Source organism: Sarcophilus harrisii, chromosome 3 (assembly GCF_902635505.1).
Source record: "Sarcophilus harrisii chromosome 3, mSarHar1.11, whole genome shotgun sequence".
Taxonomy (NCBI): domain Eukaryota; kingdom Metazoa; phylum Chordata; class Mammalia; order Dasyuromorphia; family Dasyuridae; genus Sarcophilus; species Sarcophilus harrisii.
In genome coordinates this window covers 164908905-164928607 of record NC_045428.1, presented here as the reverse complement: position 1 = coordinate 164928607, position 19703 = coordinate 164908905, and the positions used below count along the sequence as shown (strand labels likewise).

The following is a 19703-nucleotide window of genomic DNA, read 5'->3' as shown; positions in this document are numbered from 1 at the left end:
TGTAATTACTTTGTAGGATTTTGCGTTAATGAGTTTTATTTTGTCAGTGTTTTTTCAAGAGACTAATGATCAAAACAATTGTGACAGGATCTCAATTTAGTATATTCACTACCTTATTTGGAAATTGGTATTTGCCAGGTCACTTGTGAGGGTAATCTTCATTTCTATATTTGTCTAATAAGATAAAGTGACAAAGCTTACTTTCCCCTCCATATATGTTGTCTGGTGGTCCTGTATTCTGGAAATTTCCCTGGCATGATAGAATATAAACTTCTTGAGAGTAGGTACTATTTAATTTTTTTTTTCTATATATGCTCAGAGCTTTAAATAGTCCCTACACATAATTATTAAGTGTATAGGTTCTTAATAGATGCTGATTGATGGATTGGCCTACTTTGTGGAGGCAACTCTACTTGACTTTCAAGTTTATATTGAAGAACAAGGAAAACCAAGGGACTTTACATGAAAACGATGGCATCTTTCTAGGTAAAGTTTTAAAGATTTTAATTTTGATTACTGAAAATAAAATTTGGATTTTTAATAAGCTTATTTTTATGTATCCAGAAAAACCTCTTTTGAAGTGGAGATAACACACTAATTTGGAGAGGGGAAGATTCCAACAACCTGTTTTCTGGTTTGTGCTCCACAGAAAATATCTGACAAAATTGAGCATGTGTCAATCTTTGCTCAGAAGAAGAAAAATGCCTGAAATCTTCACCTTCCAGAAAGACAACAATCCCTTCAGACAAAGCTTCAGATGACTGATTTGATATTCTAATGAGGCATTGGACACTGATTACTTTAAAACGGTTTCCTGATGGACCAGTGGGGCCTTTCTCACAACAGTATGCTGCGGTTTAAATCCCCCAGGAAACCAGGTCACCACCCTCATCACTAGTCTATTCCATTTGCATGACAGGGACCTAAGCCCTCTTCAGAGTAATAACACTGAAGGAAAGATAAAAGAAGTGATAGTAAAATTCATCTTTTTAAGGTTCTTACAATTTTAAAAGGCACAAAATGCAAAAATGCAGTCAAAAGAAAATATCTATGGATAGAAATTTCTCTCTTCATTCCCAGCCTTAAATTTCTTCCATGGCAGATGGTAATCCCAGTTACTATTTTGGTCTAGATTTAGGTTTTGTTTAGGAAAAAGTATATAAAGTAGTCCAATTCCTGAGGGGTCAGGCATGGGAAGGGATATACTAACTATGATGATTGAAATGTCTTTCAAATGAAAAAAAAAACACACAATTTAAGTTTAATTGTCTCAGAGGATCACTGGTCCAGCACCTAGCACCATGCCTTTAACAATATAACAGATGCATAATAAATATTTGCTAAACTGAATTTTCCAGTAATCTGTAGGTTAACCTGTATTTCCATTTATGGACAGGGGATTTAGAGGCAGAGATTAGATTAGAATTTTGGCTCTAGGACTTAACTGCCATTAGGACCTTGCACCAGTCAATTGACTTCTTTGCCTCAACTTCCTCATTTGTAAAATGAAACAGAATGGACTTGATAAACTCTTCTAAGTTTGAATTCTACATGCCTATGAAACTATGACATAGAATCACAGGAATAGATTTAAACTGCTTTGTGAAAATTTTTGGGCAAGGCAATTCACTCCAATCACATCTTTCTGCTCCTTCTCATAGAATAAAAAGTCAGAAAGGACCCTAAAGTAATGACTTGATCTTGGATTGACTATCAGAGGACCTGAGTTCGATTCTTCTCTTTGCTACTTTGGGTTTCAGTTTCTTAATTTGTACAACAAAAGTTTGGATCAGATGATATTTAAAGCAACAAAGCAAGACCACAAACCTTTAAGTGGACACTATGCTAGTGTCCCGTGATCCCATGAGCCAGTACATTTACTAATTGATAGTGTCTTGATTAAATTATCTTAGACAAATAAGAATCTGTCTCTCTTTGGTAACTCATTCTCATGAATAAGGTTGGAACCTCATTCCTTAGAAAGTGTTTCCTTATACCTGACATAAATGCATCTTACAGCATGTCTGTTTGTCACCTGCCTTTTGTAGATTAAATTCCTCAAAGATTCTTTTTCATAAATAATCATTCAACAACTTCTTATAGACAGGTATTAAAAATGACCTTTGTGTAGTTTTACTATTTCAATTTAATTTAATTTAAAAATATTTTATTTATGTGCTTAACTATGTAAAAAGGAGCGTGCTGCAATAGATAGGGACCTAGAATCAGGAATTTCTGTGTTGACTTTTGGTGGCTACAAAATATCTAGGTGAAAATGTCTATCAAGTATATGGTAGTATAGAATTGACATTTAGGAGAGAGAATAGGACTGCTTGTATTAGATTTGGGAGTTACCCATTTGATGGAACTCATGAAAATTGATGAGATTCCCAAGAGTAAAGAGTTTAGAGAGAGAATAAAAAAAGGACTCAAGAGACTAATATCTTGGGATTTTCACCCATGGTTGGGGACTAGAGTTAGAGAGTGATTTAGTAAAGGAAATCTAGAAAGAACAGTCAGAGAAAGATTAAGAAAGCAAGGTCACAAAAGCTAAGAAGGAAGAGGCTATTTTGAAGGAGGGAGTTGGTCATTAGCTATAAAGGAGTCAAGAAATGATGAAGATTGAGAAAAAAATCATTGGATTTAGCAATTGAAGTTTATATAAATAGAGCATTAAGTATGTTTATTGTGCCAGGCACTGTGTTAAATATTGGGATTATAAATACAAACAATTAAGGCAGTTTCTATCCTCTAGGACCTTACAATTTGATAGAAGAAGACACCTATAGAAAATCTGGAAGTGAGGGATAAAGGGTAGGTATGGAGGAAGGTGGCAATAGAGAAGAAGGAGTAGTCTGGTAAGTGAATTTAAGCTTAATTGATGTAAAGTATGGCAGAGGTCCTTCCTAAAATGGTGGCCCCAGAAAGCAATCTCCAGTCAAAATGGAAATTTTTCCAGGGTCATTGATAATTTTGGAGGGAGCAATTTAAGGGGGAGTGTCTGAAGCCAGATTGTAAGAGATTAAGAAATGAATGAGGCTCTCTTTTCCTCTCTGCTAAGTATGTAGAGACTCTGAAGTGGCTCTCCTGGATTTCGCTTGAAGAAGGGGAAGAAGTTCTGGAGTTCCTGTTTTTCACAGGTATCAGCTACACTTTGGGAATGCTTCCTATAATTAATAATAGCCCAAATTTATATAGCACCTACTATATGTCAGCCACTATGATAAGTGCCTGAGAGATAGCTACTTATGTTATACCTATTTTACACATGAAAAAACAGAGGCTAATAGAAATTAACTGATTTGCTCAGGGTCACACAGGTAAGTGTTTGAGGTCAAATTTGAACTTTTTGACTCCAAGCCTAGTGCTTTAACCTATCTGCTCCTATAATACAAGAGCAACACAGCTATTACAATGCTTCTCAGAAAAGATGACCATAGAAAAAGAATAAGGTCAAAATGTGGTTTAGCTTTCCTGAAGTCATGAACCTTGAGGGAGCTGTTTAGAGATTGAAGAGTCATGGTGAAGATAAAATTTATTTTAGGGATTCCACTAAATGTTTCATTTTTTGATGTTTTAAGTAAAACAACTTCCTGCCATCCCATCTCCAGATTATTATGGACTGTGGTGCCATGATTTAAATCTGTATTGATGGTATACTTATAAATCTTTTGAGTTTTGAGCATTTCTTTTGTGTGGAGAAATAAATAGCTGCCTTATACCTGACCCACATTGTTCAATAAGTATCTTTCTTGCTCCTTTTGGAGAGATGTGAGACTCCTAATTTTTCAGGGATTTCCCCTCAGGTTTCCAGGCACAATGAGCCAAATAATGCTAAAAAGAGTCTAACCTTCTCTTTAGAGGTTAGGTTCTTCTAAGACTGAACTAGACATGTAGGCTCAGAGCTGAGGGTCCTCTTCCAGTGAGAGAGCACCGCCTAGATTTCTAGTCTGTTCTGACATATACCTATGCTCTGTGGAGGTAAGGATGTTTTGTTCCTGAATTTTTATTCCCTATACCAGCATAATGCCTAACACAATTTGACATTTAATAAATGCTTATTGTTTAAAAAAAAAATTATCTCATTTTCTTTAACCTTCCATCATAGATTTCTTTACTAATTCTTCTATTCCAAATTAATCATGGTGGTCTTTAATTGTGAGATTGTGACCTTAGAACAGAAGCTTTATTTATTTTTGGTCGATACAATTGGGATTAAATGACTTGTCAAGGTTCACAAGGTTAGCAACTATCAAGTGTATGAGGTCAAATTTGAACTCAGGTCATCCTGATCCCAGGACTAACACTCTATTCGCTGTTCTACTTAGTGGCCCCAGAACAGCAGTTTAGAATCAGGTTCCACCTTAAATCTTTCATTTACTCTCTAGGAGCAAAGCTAAATTGGGAGCTGCCTTAATATTCCCAATTTAGCCTTTTCTAAAAGTTAAAAGGTATGACTCAGACTGGCATAGAAGTGTTGTAGGAGGAAGTAAGGGAAGGAAAGCAATAATTGCCAGAGATAGGGTTCCCAGAGGGAGATACTTAGAAATGTTATCATGGCTCAGTCTGTTTCTTTAGCCCTTTGCCATGAGTGGACTGGAATTTTAGGAGGAATGTTAAGGATTGTTTTATTCTGTAAAAGTTTTGTAGTTCACTTGCATATATCTGATTTTTAAAATATGTAATTGGTTTTGCTGATGTTTAAAACTCTTCTCCTCTGTCTCTTGGTCTGTGTCTCTGTCTCTGCATTTTTCTTTTGTCTGTTTCTGTGTCTCTCACTTGTCCCTCTGTCTGTCTTTCTCCCTTTTTCAGTATCTGTTTCTTTTGTTTTCTGTTTTCTGTTCGGTATCTGTTCTTTTGTCTCTGTCTCTGTCTCTTTGTATGAAGTTTCAATTCTAAATAATTGGAATAGGATACTAAATGTACTTTAAAAAAAATAAATTCCACTTTGACAGTATAGAAAGTATTTTGTAAATCTTATTAAAAATTCAGGAAATAATCTCAGAGTTTCGTTGCTCTTGGATTACATTTGGTACAAATTTAATGCTAACAAGAACCTTAGAGGCAATTTACTAGCCAGGAGCCGGGCACAGAGTGACTTACAATTCAGGGCATTATGTCAGTGTCATGGCACAGGGTTGTTATGAGGAAAGTATTTTGATTTTGTTTAACTTGATAGGCTACTAGATAGTAAGCATGCATTCATCTATCTTTAATTTCCTCTCAGCAGAAGCCAGGGACTATCTCATTTTTTGTCTTTGAATCTAGTAAAAACTTGGCATGTAGCTGGCTCTTAATAATTGCTTTTTCCAAGTTCGCATAGATTTAGACTTGAAAGAGAACTTGAAGATTATCTAGTTCACTCTTCCCATTTTATAGATGAGAAAACTGAGGTGCAAGATTAATTGGCTTGTCTCAAAGTCACATGAGTAATGACAAAGGCTGGATTTGAATATAGGTTCTCTAATTCTAGTCAGTGCCAAAATGATTCTAACTGAATTGAGTGGGCTGTGTCTTGTCTGTTCTTTTTTCTTTAAGAGAACCATAACATCAGGAAGGTTTTGCCATGACATGCAAGTAAATTGGATTTAAATGAGGGAAGGCTGTGCAAGGTCCCTACCTCACTTTCCCCTCCAGAATCATCTGGGTCCAGTGGCCAGTTACAGATCAAGAAAACTGAAGATGGCCTTGGATAAAATGGGAGACCTTGGCCTTCTTAAGCTAAGGTCTTCAACAGGTCTCAGTTTGACAGAAGCCAACTAATGGTAGAACAAAAGTCAAAACAACTGGCAATAGTCTGGGATGCAGTAGATGACTATGGCATGTTCATTGTCTGACCAAGCTCTGAGCACCTCAAAGCACCTACTTACGCCACTTTCATGGTTGTTGGAATAATGCCATTCTTATCCACCTTGGGCAATAAAGATTTGTCGGCCCATCACTAATCTTCCCCTTCAAAAGAATGGATGTAATACCCTTTGATCCAGCAGTGTTACTACTGGGCTTATATCCTGAAGAGATCTTTAAAAAGGGAAAGGGACCCGTATGTGCAAGAATGTTTGTGGCAGCCCTCTTTGTAGAGGCCAGAAACTGGAAAATGAATGGAAGCCCATCAATTGGAGAATGGCTGAATAAATTGTGGTATATGAATATTATGGAATATTATTGTTCTATAAGAAATGACCAGCAAGATGAATACAGAGAGGCTTGGAGAGACTTACCTGAATTGATGCTAAGTGAAATGAGCAAAACCAGGAGATCATTGTACATAGCAACAAGAAGACTATATGATGATCAGTTTTGATGGACGTGACTCTCTTCAACAATTCAGCGATGAAGAGAGCCATCTACACCCAGGGAGAGGACTGTGGGAACTCAGTGTGTACCACAACATAAGCATTTTCACTCTTTCTGTTGTTGTTTGCTTGCACTTTTGTTTTCCTTCTCAGGTTTTTTTTTTACCTTATTTCTAAATCCGATTTTTCTTGCGCAGCAAGATAACTGTATAAATATGTATAAATATTTTGCATTTAACATATATTTTAATATATTTAACATGTATTGCTTTACCTGCCATCTGGGTGGAAAAAAGGAGGAGAAAAGTTGGAACAGAAGGTTTTGCAAAGGTCAGTGCTAAAAAAATTACCCATGCATATGTCTTGTAAATAAAAAGATATAATAAAAAAAAATTAAAAAAAAAAGAATGGCTGCAAATAGTATTGCTGACTTCCTTTGCCACCACTTTGTCTTATCAGGTGAGTATATGTTAAATGGAAGCTATATCTATTTTTTTTAAAACAGCTACCATTAACTGAGTACTTTCTAGGCACTAAGCTAAGTGCTGAGGATATTTAAAAATAAAAACAAACTAGTCTCTGCTGTTATGGAACTACTTTAAAGTTGTCCTTTAAATGGGCCCTTGTCTAGATTAAAAATAAGATCTTAACATTATTAAAATGCTATAAATCCATATGTGCAAACAAAGGAAGGAATGAATCACCAGAGAGATAAGGACAGTGGCTAAAATTAGTACCAAGAGAAGCAGAGGTCTAAGCCCTCTCTCTAGATGCTAGTGGGTTTTTTGTTTTTCTCTTTTTAATCCTAGCTGGGATATCTGAGAACATGATAGAGTTCATTGATTGTCATGCTTCAATCAAACAGACTTGTTGAAAACCTTAGATTAAAAAGACCAAGGTCTCCCCATAGATCTCTGATCTATATCTGGCCACTGGATCCAGATGTCTCTGGAGACAGTAGTAAAGTGGGTAACCTTTCACAGCCCTTCCTCACTTAAATCCAATTCATTTCCATGTCATGACATCCCTTCCTTGATGTCATTCTTTGAGAATGAAGGACAAACAACAATCATAGCAACCACTACCATATTTAAAGTTTAAAAAATAAGCTTCCCAAAAGGGCAGAACCAAACAGAGGTTCTGCATTTTCCTTTGCCCTAGGTCAAGAATAAGTAGAACACCATTTTGCTATCTAAGTCTAAACTGGTCAATAAGATTGTGTAGAGTGAAAACTCACTCTAATATGTTACCCATATGTGTACATAGGGAAAGTGCTCTGCATTCATAGAAATGAGAGTCTATAAGGAGGAGTAGGAAGGAAAAAGTGAAAGAGAAAAAAATGGTTAATCTTGGCTGACAATATACACATTATAAAGGCAAGAATGAGAAGATAAAGCAATCCTTTACCTTCTACCTCCAAACCTATTAAGACTATAATCATAATATGCACAATGAAATATGCAAAGTTGATGATAGGATGTCAGAAGCCATATGAAGCAGCTGAAAGTCAAGATGTTAACACAGAAATTCTAAGTATCACAGATAGAATTTGACGCCACAGTCACTACTCTTTCTACTACACCATACACAGCTTCAGTTCACTAATACATTTATTGAAATGAACTTTTTAGAGATGCATATTTAGAAATGTTATTCAGTCTTTTGAATCATATCTGACTCTTCAAAATCCCATTTTGGGATTTTTTTTTTTTTTTTTGGCAAAGATGCTTGAGTGATTTGTCATTTCCTTTGCTAGTTTACTTTACAGATGAGGAAACTGAGGCAAATAGGGTTAAGTGACTTATCCAGGGTCATACAGATGAATGTCTGAGGCTGGATTTGAATTCAGATTTTCCTGACTCCAGGGGCAATGCTCTATTCACTCCACTACTTATATGCCTATATACCTACATGTACTTGCATGTACTTACAATATACACACATGTATCATTCATACAGACATACAAATATATACGACATCATAGTTCTGTACACCTATGTGTATGCATGTATACACCCCGATACATATATACATGTGTGTCTCTTTCCATACATTTATACATCTATGTAGCTTTCTATCTATATATTTATGTATATAATATATATGTAAAATATTCATCTATTTATACCTTGCTCTCAAGGAACTAAGTCTGATAAGGGACATATGTAGATAAATGGCAGGCATACAAGGCAAAGTGAGATGAGTGCAAATGAGAAATTGAGGCAAAGTGTTATCAGAAATTCAAGGAAAGAGAAATCACTTGAAGTTGGAATTTTGTGGTGAATTGGGACCTGTTTTTCACCTGGAAGGAATGAATTTCAGGAGCAGGTAAAGATAAGGGACAGAGAATCCCTTCCTAACATGGAAGATAAGGTGAAAAGATATGGAGAGGAAGGAGGACAGAAGGAGAATAGAGAGTATTTGTCTTTTTGAGTCCTTCATTATCTGACCCTAGGCTACTTTTTTCAGGTTTACTATAAACTACTTTTTTCATGAGCTAGATCTTTGTTCCAGTTAAATGGCTTATACAACATTTCATCTCCTGTCTCCTTCATTTTAATACTCTCCCCCAAGATTGTGACCCCAAGATTTCTACCCCACTTCAGCTACATAGAATAAACAGGCAGTTAGATGGTACAACGAATAGGACACTGGGCTTGGAATCAGGAAGACTCATCTTCCTAAATTCAAATTCAGCTTTAGATGTTTCTTAGCTGTGTTACCATGGGCAACTGTTTTCCTCAGTTCTTCATCTGCAAAATGAGTTGGAGAAGGAAGTGGCAAACAACTCCAGTATCGCTGCTAAGAAAACTCAAAATGGCGTCACAAGGTGTGGGACACAACTGAAACAATTCCACAACAACATGGAATACTTACCTTCCTTCAAGGAGACTCATTCCTGATGCACCTGTTTATATTTACTCCCAAGAAAATTTGTATCTGTGTTGTATCTATTTTTGTATTGAATTTTCTTTGCAAATGTTATTTCTGCCAAACAGAATATCAGCTCCTTGAGGGTATGGGCTACTTTGTTTTTATCTCCTAACATTTTGCCCAGCATTGAGGTAGTTAAAGAATTCTGAATTAATGAATAAAAGCAATACACTTTAGCTGGAAGGTAGATAAGAATATGTGAAGAGTATAATAATAGAAGCTAAAACTGGAAAGTTTGAGAAGTTTGAATGTCAAGATTGCATATTTATATTTTATTTGGTAGATATTAGGGAGATACTGATAGCTTTTTAGAAGACAACTGGCATATTCAGAGCAGTACATTTGGGAGGTTGTTAGCACTAAGTTGTATGTAAAGAATAACTTAGAGAAGAAATAGGTTAACAGTGGTGGAAAGCCTCATTAGGAGAATATTTTAATACTCCAGATGTAATGAGAATTTGAACAAAGGTAGTTATGGAGGAAGTTCAGAGGAAGAGACAGATTTGAAAAAATATATATAAAAATCAATCAATCAATATGTGTGTGTGTGTGTGTGTGTGTGTGTGTGTGTGTGTATATATATATATATGAAAGAAAGTCAGTAAGCAGCCCTTCTGGAGAGCATACCTAATATTGGGTTCATTCCAGCGCCACATTTTTACCATGGTGTTTTTTAGACAATAGGGATTAGGTGATTTACCAAGTGTCACATAGTTATTAAGTGTCTGAGGCCACATTTGAATTCATGTTCTTCTGACTCTAGGGCCAGTGTTTTATCCATCAAGCCACCTAGCTATATCACTAACTTCTTTGTTATTGTCAAGGGTACCACCATCCTCCCAGTCTGTCACTCTAAGTGTCATTCATGACTCCTCACTCTTACCTCCTATACCCCATGGGTTGTCAAAGCTTGCTAATTTTATCTTCCCAATATCTCCTAAATCCCCTCTTTTTCTCCTGTGACATTGCCACTACTCAATTTTAGGTCCTCATCACAGTTGGAAGGTTGCAATAGTCTTCTGGTTAATCTTCCTGGCTGAGATCTCTCTCCATTCCAGTTTGTCTTCCACTCAGCTATCAAAAATAATCTTTCTAAAGCTCAAATCTGACCATGTCATTCCTTCCCCAACATCATTCAATCCATTCAGTCATTCAATGGGTCCTTTTCATTTTCAGGAACAAAAAGTAACTCTTTTATTTGGCCTTTTATAACCTGCTTCCCATCTACCTTTTCAATCTTCTTGTCCCTTGTTGCTGTTCAGTTGTTCAGTTATGTTAGACTCTTAGTGACCTCTTGTTCTATAGCATTCTCAGCCCTTTTACCTTCCACTATTTCTCATGTTCATTGTTTCCATGACACTATCTACCCATCTCATCCTCTGCTGTCCTCTTTTTATTTTGCCTTCAGTCACTCCCAACATCAAGTTTTTTTCACCAAGAAGTCCCATCTTCTCATTATATGGCCAGAATATTTAAGCTTCAGATTCAGTATTTGACCTTCTAATGAATAATCTGAATTTAGGTATTGACTAATTTGATCTCCTTGCTGACCAAGGGATTCTCAAAAGCCTTCTCTAGTACCCCATTTCTTCTTTCATAAATAATAGCTTTTTATTTTCAAGATATATGCAAAGATAATTTTCAACATTACTCTTGTAAAACCTTGTGTTCCAAATTTTTCTCCTTCCCTTTCACTTTCTCCCCTAAACAGCAAGTAATCCAATATAGGTTAAGCATGTAGCACTGTATTTCAAAAGCATCAATTTTGAAGCACTCAGCTTCACAGCTGTACTTGCTTCCAAGTATTTTGAGATCCAGTGATGCTGGCCTCCTTGTAGTTCCTCATGCAAGTTGGAGAACTCCACCTCCCCCCTGTGTATTTACATTGGTGGTTCCCAGTTCCCCATGCATGGAATTCTCTCCCTTACTTCTACCTTCCAACTTCTCTGGCTTGCTTCAGGGCCTATTTTCTGTAAGAAGCCTGTCTTCACTAAGGATGTCCAATTATCCTGAATTATAACTTATTTGTAGATAGCTGTTTGCATATTGTCTCCCCCATTAAACTATGAGCTCCTTGAGGGTATAGGCTGTTTACCCCCTCTCCTCCCCTTTTGTATTCCTGTTACTTGGCACAGGACCTGACACATAGTTGGCAATTAAATACATTCTTGACTAGACATGAGATGGCAGAGATCTCACAGCCATCTAATCTAACTCCCACATTTTAAAGGTAAGAAAATGGAGGCACAGAAATGTTGAATGGCTTGCCAGGATCCCACAGGTAGTAAGTGGCAGAGATCCTGTGAATCTTAACCCGACATGCCTTTAATATATATAATATACTATAATAAACTTTTATATCTCAAGGGTGAGCTTATCAGCTGCACAGTTAAAAAACATGAGGGTTGCCAAATGCTAAAGTTTAACTTAGTCCAACCCTCTGCAAAATGTAAATACTGTACTTGGACCATGGACTCAAAAACAGAACTCTAGGTCTGGGTCTTGGTCTTATCTTCTATATTATCAATATGACTTTTAAAAAACGTCACTTGAGTCTCCTCTTTGAAGGCTCACTTTCCTCTTATATAAGATCAAAAATAAAGGGTGGATAAGCCAGAACTAGGAATTTAGGCACTAGGAGCAAATTTCATCCAAAAGGCAGAGGCAGCTTGGTAGGCTGGAAAGAACACTGGCCCTGAGCTCAAGGTACCTAGTCTGTAGCTGGCTCCCTTTCTGGCCGTAGGGCAAGTGACTATTTCCCAGGATCTGTTTCCTCATCTCCATAAAAAGAGCGATTTTAACTAAATGGTCTCTAAAAAGTACTTCCATCTCTAGAGCTATGATAACTACGAAAAGAAAACCTGGAATATCCTAAGGACAGCCTGTATTAATGTTGCCTTTTATTATACAAGTTCTATATTGTTTGAGTCCTCAGGCAGAGTCCAACCTGGTCAAATTTAGTCATCTAAATGAATGAAGGTGAACCTAGGAAAGGATCAGTCTAGACCCTCACTGATGTTCCATGAAGGGAAGCATGTGATTTCTTTCCATTTTGGCATTCTTTTTTCTCATAATCCTGGGCCCATTCACTTGGAAAAGAAAGTACTCCATGTGAATTTCCTGGTGACAAAGTAAACCCCACCCTGTCTTTCCAGGTGTCAATGATTTGCAATAAAATCCCAATTCTCCATGGTTTCAACTTGTCCTATAAAATACCTTAACACGTATAATTCTCATGAATGTCAAATATGATTATGTAACATCGTAACCATAAAATATAATACAAATGAAAAGTATGGTCATTATTATCTCTCTGGCCATAGAAATGTGTCTATAAAATACAATGAAAAGTGTTTATGTTATGTGTTTAGATTAAAAAAATATGGAATAAGTTTCAAATATAGAACTGTTCTGATTAATACATAACAGCTAGAATAATTCACCTACCATGTGTTTGATCTAGGTCAATGGATTCTGGAAAGTTTTTAATAAGTTCAGTAATATCTTTCTGTTTGTCTTGAAGATCATCTTCTTGGGGACCTGTAAATAGAAATGTTAATAGAACATTAATTGTTGGCAGTCATTTTTTCATTTCAGTAAAAATGTATTCTGATCTTAATTTCTGACCTTCATTTTTGCCCAAGTGATTCTCCAAGTTATTTAAAATTTGATTAATCCAAAGATTGTTAGGTGAGTCAGATGCATCTACATTGGAGTGGGGTGGGGAGACAGGAGGGGAAAGATTAAAAAAAAAAAAAAATTAGCACTCAAACAAAACAATTAATAGATCAAATAAGCAATACAATTATTAAATAGATCAAATAAATAGATTGATAGATGATGATTGATTGATAAATAGATAAATGGATGGACAGACAGACAGACATAGATGAACAGAACACCAGTGGCCAATTGTTCTGACTTTCACTGTTTACACTTTAATTGTCCTAGACACATCTAGGAAGAAGAGCACTGCAGCTGAAAAGAAACAAGCCCTGATGTCTTTTGTCTTGATTAATTACATAGCTAGTCAAGTGGAAGGCACCATGGAATATCTGCAATTGGATTTCATGGTTCTTGCTACTGCACACTATGGGGATGGAGCTGCAAATGTAAACCGCCTCCAACAAAGAAATGACTCAATGAAATCATACACTGCACGCTGTCTAAGGCAGGGGAGGTACCCAAGTCTGAAGGCCGGCAGGCAGTTTCTGTGTAGGATAAGGGAGGGGGCCTCCCCGCAGACTCTGGCAGTGGGATTTCCCAGAGATGAACAGAGTGAGGGCAGAATGAATATAATCCTGTACACTTGTGAGTAACAAACTCCTATCGCATGTGGGCATGGGAAGGGAAAGGAAGGAATACTCTCCCTCGTGGTACCAACTGCTCACAAAATTTTTCTGTTCATCAATTTCTGAGCATGTGTAGTGTTTAGTAAGAGGCCATCTGTCTTTTGTTGGGATGCATTGAACGGTAGCAGAGAAATGCCTGTTGTCAAGCAAGAGAGGCTCTACCCTGGAGGGGAATGGGGCTACAATCCTTTCAGCGCCTGGTTTGGCTCCTTCAGAGAAGGGGCAATTGCCAATGGAATACAGATCAAACAAATTTTTTTTAAACTATGAGACACACACTTGACAATGAGAAGCTCACTTCGATAATAATTGATATTTTCTATAGCACTTTCATATTTCCAATCCATTTTATCCACATGATTTTATTGCTCCTCATAGCAACTTCATGAGGGTAACTTTCCTCTCCATTTTACATCTAAGGAAGCTGAGGCACAGAGAGGTTTAAGTGACTTGCCACTGGTCACACTTGCATAAGTACTTGACATTATGAAGCATACTAAACATGCATTAACTTCTCTGATCTCAGGTATTCTTCACCATCACTCTATGACAATGATAACTGGAGTATTTTGCTAGAGTGTTCTTATCCCCATTTTACAGATAAAAAAACCTCTGGCCCCAGTGTTCACTCAAAGATACATAGCTAGAGAGAATAATGGAATAAGAACTTAAACTTGGACCTTCTTATTTTGAGACCTTTTCTATTACATAAAGCTGTATATATAAATTATATAACAATCCCATATGTATGTGTAAATAAATATTTGTCTATGTGTGTACACACCCTGTACATATAATTTCCACTATTTAATGCACTTTATAAAATATGACTTATGGGGCTTTCAGACACAATTCAATTCAAGGAAAACCTTCCTTGATATATAATAACAGAGAAGGGAATTGAGGGCAATCTGGCAACCTTGAGAGCTTTCTGTGGCTCTCATCTGCTCTAAACCACCTTTAATATTCGTTTGCGTGAGTGTAGCTATAAAAGGTACAGTGAATATACAATAGTATTTATTGATTTGGAAGGCCATGAACATATTTTCACAGCAACCTGCATATTATAACATTGGGTTATAAAGAATGTGATTTCTTAGCTGATGTGAATGTCTATGGAAGTGGGGGGAGGAAGAGGGTACAAAGCATATTCTAAACTTGGGGGATACAAATAGAAAAAGCAAGACAGTCCTCGATGTCCAGGAGATTCCATTCTGATGGGAAGACCATACACATGGAAACTTTAGGTGCGTATTAGATGGAAAGGTTCTGTGGTCCTTGGACTTTGGAACAGAAATACCTTTGTTCTGTTTTCAACAGGGCTTCCAAAGACATTTGGTGCATATAAAATAAATAAGGATGGTACTATCATCAGAAGTTCATTTCCTACATATCCCTGATGGTTATTTTTCACCATATTTTATTACTTCCATAGGTTGTACTCCAAAGGAAAACAGGCCAGTTGTATACTGCTGGTTCCCCTTGAGGTCATAGGAAAATGAGATCATTGGTTTAGATTGGAAAGGACCTTACATGTCTTCAAGTTCAATCTCTTCATTTTATAGATGTAGAAATAAGAAGTTCAGGAAAGGTGAATGACTTGCCTAGGCTGATACAGTTATTAAGCATCTGTGGCACAGTTTTAGGTATCTACTATGTTATGTTGTGCTCCAGAGGGCCAAATCAGAGGCCTCTAAAAATCTATAGGAGAGCCAAAAAAAAAACAAAAAAAAACTAAACTGTACATAATAGTAACTTATGGAATTATATTTGGTTTTCAGTATCTTGTGAATTAACCAGTGAGGTACTGAGCACCCAGATCACTTGATCAACCCTGTTCTAATTCAAAATCTAACTAGTCTGGGACAAAGAGGGAACTGCACTCTACATTGCCCTTCAGGTAGCAATATAAAAGGATATGCTCCATGTTGCCATAGCACCCCTGTCTCAGGGCCTGATTTCTTCCTTCCTCATCTGTTACCTTTTCCTCTCTTTTGGGGCTTGGGAGATTGCGGACTATATATCATGACTTGGGGACTCTCTAGGGAATATCCTTAGCTTTCCTGACTCAATGGTGGCAGAATAGATTGTTTACCATGTTTCAACCTTCTTCCACCTCCTTCCTTCTCCCCTTCAACTAAATTTCTGGTTATGGCTCTGTTGAATTTTGGACCAAGGCATAGAGTCCTTTGCATATCTGGGCCAAGCAGAATGTACAGTAATATTAAGCAACCCGGCTTCTTGAATAAAGAAAGTAAAAATGGATAAGGAGACAACCTTCACAGAATTTGAAAGCATCTTGGTTTTCCTTAGCTGACCTTGCACATATATTTTCCTCTGACAAAGAGGGAAGAAATTCACCTAGTGACTTGAACTTCATTTTCCAAAGATTTCTTAGTAACTTCATTTGCTCCACTCAATCTTTCCTTCTTTCCCATTCTCTTGTGCTTGCTTTCCCTTCTTAACCCTCCTTCACCACTCCCCTCCGTCTGTCTCTCTCTGGAACATATTTTCGCCTATTCTTATTTTCTCTTCGATTTGCTTAAAGAGGACAATGGGTATAATGCAAATTGGTTGTGTTAATGGGGCCATTATATCTCATGCATAGTGCATTCAGTCTTGAAATCGCCCTGTAATGTTTCCTAATGTGAGCACAGACACCAAAAAGATACTCAACTCTATTTAATTTATGACTTCCAGGCAACTCACAGAAGTCAATGTACTCAACAAATTACAAAATCTGAGAAGGATTAATTTCAAGAAGGGACCCTAGGGAAGTTTAATCACCAGATTCTAAGACTGCAAGAGCCCTGAATAAGCTATCTTGTTCACACACCTGTGTTCAGGTAGGGTCACATCAAAACCAGTCCAGATGAATGAGATTCTATGCTATTTTTAAAAATATGTTGTGGAAAAATAGATTTATCAATTTACCTTCTGCTAGGAATTAAAACATTTAACATAGACTATTCCCTGTGACAATGAGAAATCTCTTATGCATGCATGCAGCTTTGTTTTATACCTTACTTAATATTGGTAATCAGAGGATCACTGAACAATTATCTCTGTGGTTATGCTTAACAAGAAATTATATGTGCATTTAATATAAATATGAATTGTTGAGTGAGAGTCTCCAATGAGGTATGTTGCTTTATTAAGTTAATTAACTTTTTTTTTTTTTTTTTTTTTTTTTTGTAAAGACCAATCATGGTAGGATTATACATTTCCTAAACCTTTCAGGTAATTGGTTGTTTTTGAAAATGTGATCTACTACCAAAAAAAATATCATTTTTAAAAGCCTGCCTACTTTAAACCTAGTGCTTTGTTGGTAGACCTGTTAATTGATAACCATTCTGTCAAACAAGTTGAAATTATGCAAGTAAAGTGACTAAATTATTAGCTATATTATCCGGAGCACCCATTACTGGGATTGCACACTGAAAATGGTATTTCCCTCAAGAAAAGGTACATTATGTCCATAGATATTTCAGAGCAATTTTATTTATATTAACAAAAAGTTGGAAAAAAACATTGTGCCAAACAATTAGTAGCCTTACTTACTTGTGTTTTGCTGGCATGGTGTTGTGCCACAGTTCCCTTCTAATTGTCCTGCCTCAGTTTCCCTTAAATTGTTCTGCCTCAATCCCCCTGGTTGCAACACCACCCTTCCCTCCTAATCATTAGAACTGATATAATTTAAGGCTGGCTACCCTAAGGTTATAAACTGTAAATGTTTAATACAGATAAGGAGAAAGACCTTCTTTCTTAGACATCATGACCCCAGACCTTCCCTACTTACCAGAATGTTCGGTGCCTTCCCCCATTCTGTCATTGTCCTTCTTGATCCCAATTTATCAGAATGTCTGGTCCCTCCCCCGACCCTGTCAGAACCGGATTGATAATCTATTCCCTTTCTCAGTGCTCTGACTCCACCCCTGTCTCAAGCTACCCCAGTAACTTGGAGCCACGTGTATATATATTTCATGGGAACCTCACATTTCCTGCTGGGTGCTTTGAGACATCAGCCCTGGGGGCAACATGCCCCCAGCACAATCTCTCCCTCTCAAATAAAATATTAAAACCTCTAATCTCTATTTTGCCTCAGTTTCTCCAGTGTTACAATGGGAACATAGACACATTGATTTAGAACTAAAAAGTATCTTAAAAGGCTATACATGTATAATCTATATTGAATTCCTTGTATTCTCAATTGGGGGGAGGGGGAGAATCTGGAACTCCAAGTTTAAAAATGAATGTTGGAAAATTTATTTACATGTAACATGTAATACAATTTTCTCAATTCACAATTGAGGAAGCTGAGGCCCAGAGAATTGACTGACTTGCCGAAGGTCTCATAGCTATACTATTGAAAAGCCTGGTTTAAGTTCATACCACAAAGAAATATCAGATTGAACTTTTGTAAAGGAAAAAGCAACTGCCCTCAAGCAGCTTTTATTCTATTACCTTTTTGATGGAAAACTGGGGACATGAAGAAGTGTCAACTGTGTTTGATTATAATTATGCATATTTTTAGCCTCTTTATTTGAAATTTCAAGTTAGATTGCTGTAATGACTTTCCTCTATTTGAATATTTAAATTGGAAAGTTAACATACAACAAATTCAGAGTAGGCATTTAATCTGGCAGCTATTCTGAGTTTTAAGAACTCAAAAGATATACTATTATGGTCTCACCCTAGTCATTGTCTACTATTTTTATTTTTGTGCAAAATTACTGTGCTACAAGAAGATCAAAGTAATTAGTATTTTGCCCTGGGCATCAAAAGCTGTAGAGGTACCTCCATACATTGGTCTAGATATCATGATGCCTGCTCTTCATGATTTTCTAATAGCCTGCATTGCATAGCATGACCTCATTCCTTCTCTTGGTCTTGGGCTGGTATACCTTTTGTCACTGTGGCACCCTTTCTTGAGCTTTGTCTTGTACTACAATGCTTGAAGGAGTCCGGTTCAGACTCTTTAGGGAAGACTGTCTTCTCTCCACTTAAAAAAATTTTTTTTAAACCTTTTAAAACAATATTTTTATTTTATTTTTCTCAATTACATGTAAAAACAATTTTTAATTTTTTAAAAATAATTTTTGAATCCCAAATTCTCTTCCTTTCTGGCCTCTACCTGCTTGAGAAGACAAACACTTTGATATAGACTACATGTGCAGGCATAGAAAATATATTTGCATATTAATCCCACTGCAAAAGAAAAAAAACAGATCAAATATGCCCTCTTTCCCCGAATAAACCAAGAAAAATAAGGAAACTTTAACATGTATGTTTTGATCTACATTTAGATGCCATCAGATCTTTCTCTGGGGGTGGATAGCACTTTCTATCATAAGTCCTTCAGAACTATGTTGGATCATTATATCATGAGAATAGCTAAATCAATCACAATTGATCATCATACAACATTGCTATTATTGTGTACAATATTCTCCTGGTTCTGTCTAGTTTACTTTGCATCAGTTCATATATGTTCTCTCAGGTTTCTTTGAAACCATCCTGCTCATCATTTCTTATAACACAATGGTATTGCATCACAATTATGTAACCTTATTTATTCAGCCATTTCCCAATTGATGTATACTCCTTCAATTTCCAAACCAAAATGCTATAAATATTTTTGTACATAAGGACCTTTTCCTTTTTCTTTGATCTCTTTGGAATCCAGACCTAATAGTGCTATTGCTAAATCAAAAAGCATACAAAATTTTATTACCTTTTGGGCATAGTTTCAAATTTCTCTTCAGAATGGTTGGATCAGTTTACCTCAGTACATTAGTGTCTCAATTTTTCCAGATTCACCCAACATTTGTTATTTTCCTTTCTGTCATTTAGCCAATCTGATAGGTTTGAGGTTGTAACTCAGAATTCTTTTAATTTGGATTTCTCTCATGAAGAGTGATTTAGAACATTTTTATATGACGATGGGTAGCTATGATTTCTTCTTCTAAAATGTGTTTTTATCACCTCGTCTTCATTCATATCCTTTGACCATTAATTAATTGAGGAATGATTTATATTCTTATAAATTTGGCTCATTTCTCTATGTATTTTAGAATTGATGCCTTTACCAAAGTTGCTATAAAAATCCTCCCCACCCCG

General features: G+C 36.4%; 1 protein-coding gene across 2 annotated transcripts in view; it reads right to left on the bottom strand.

Moving 5' to 3' along the window:
• Nucleotides 1-19703, bottom strand: part of LOC100922301 — a 77485-nt gene that overhangs the window by 42775 nt on the left and 15007 nt on the right. For both annotated transcript variants that reach the window (XM_031958731.1, XM_012546201.2), the window contains 2 exons: nt 12859-12936; nt 12679-12771 (listed from right to left, as the gene is read on the bottom strand). In XM_031958731.1, the coding sequence (XP_031814591.1) occupies nt 12679-12771; nt 12859-12936 (171 nt within the window). The remainder of the gene's footprint in view (nt 1-12678; nt 12772-12858; nt 12937-19703) is intronic.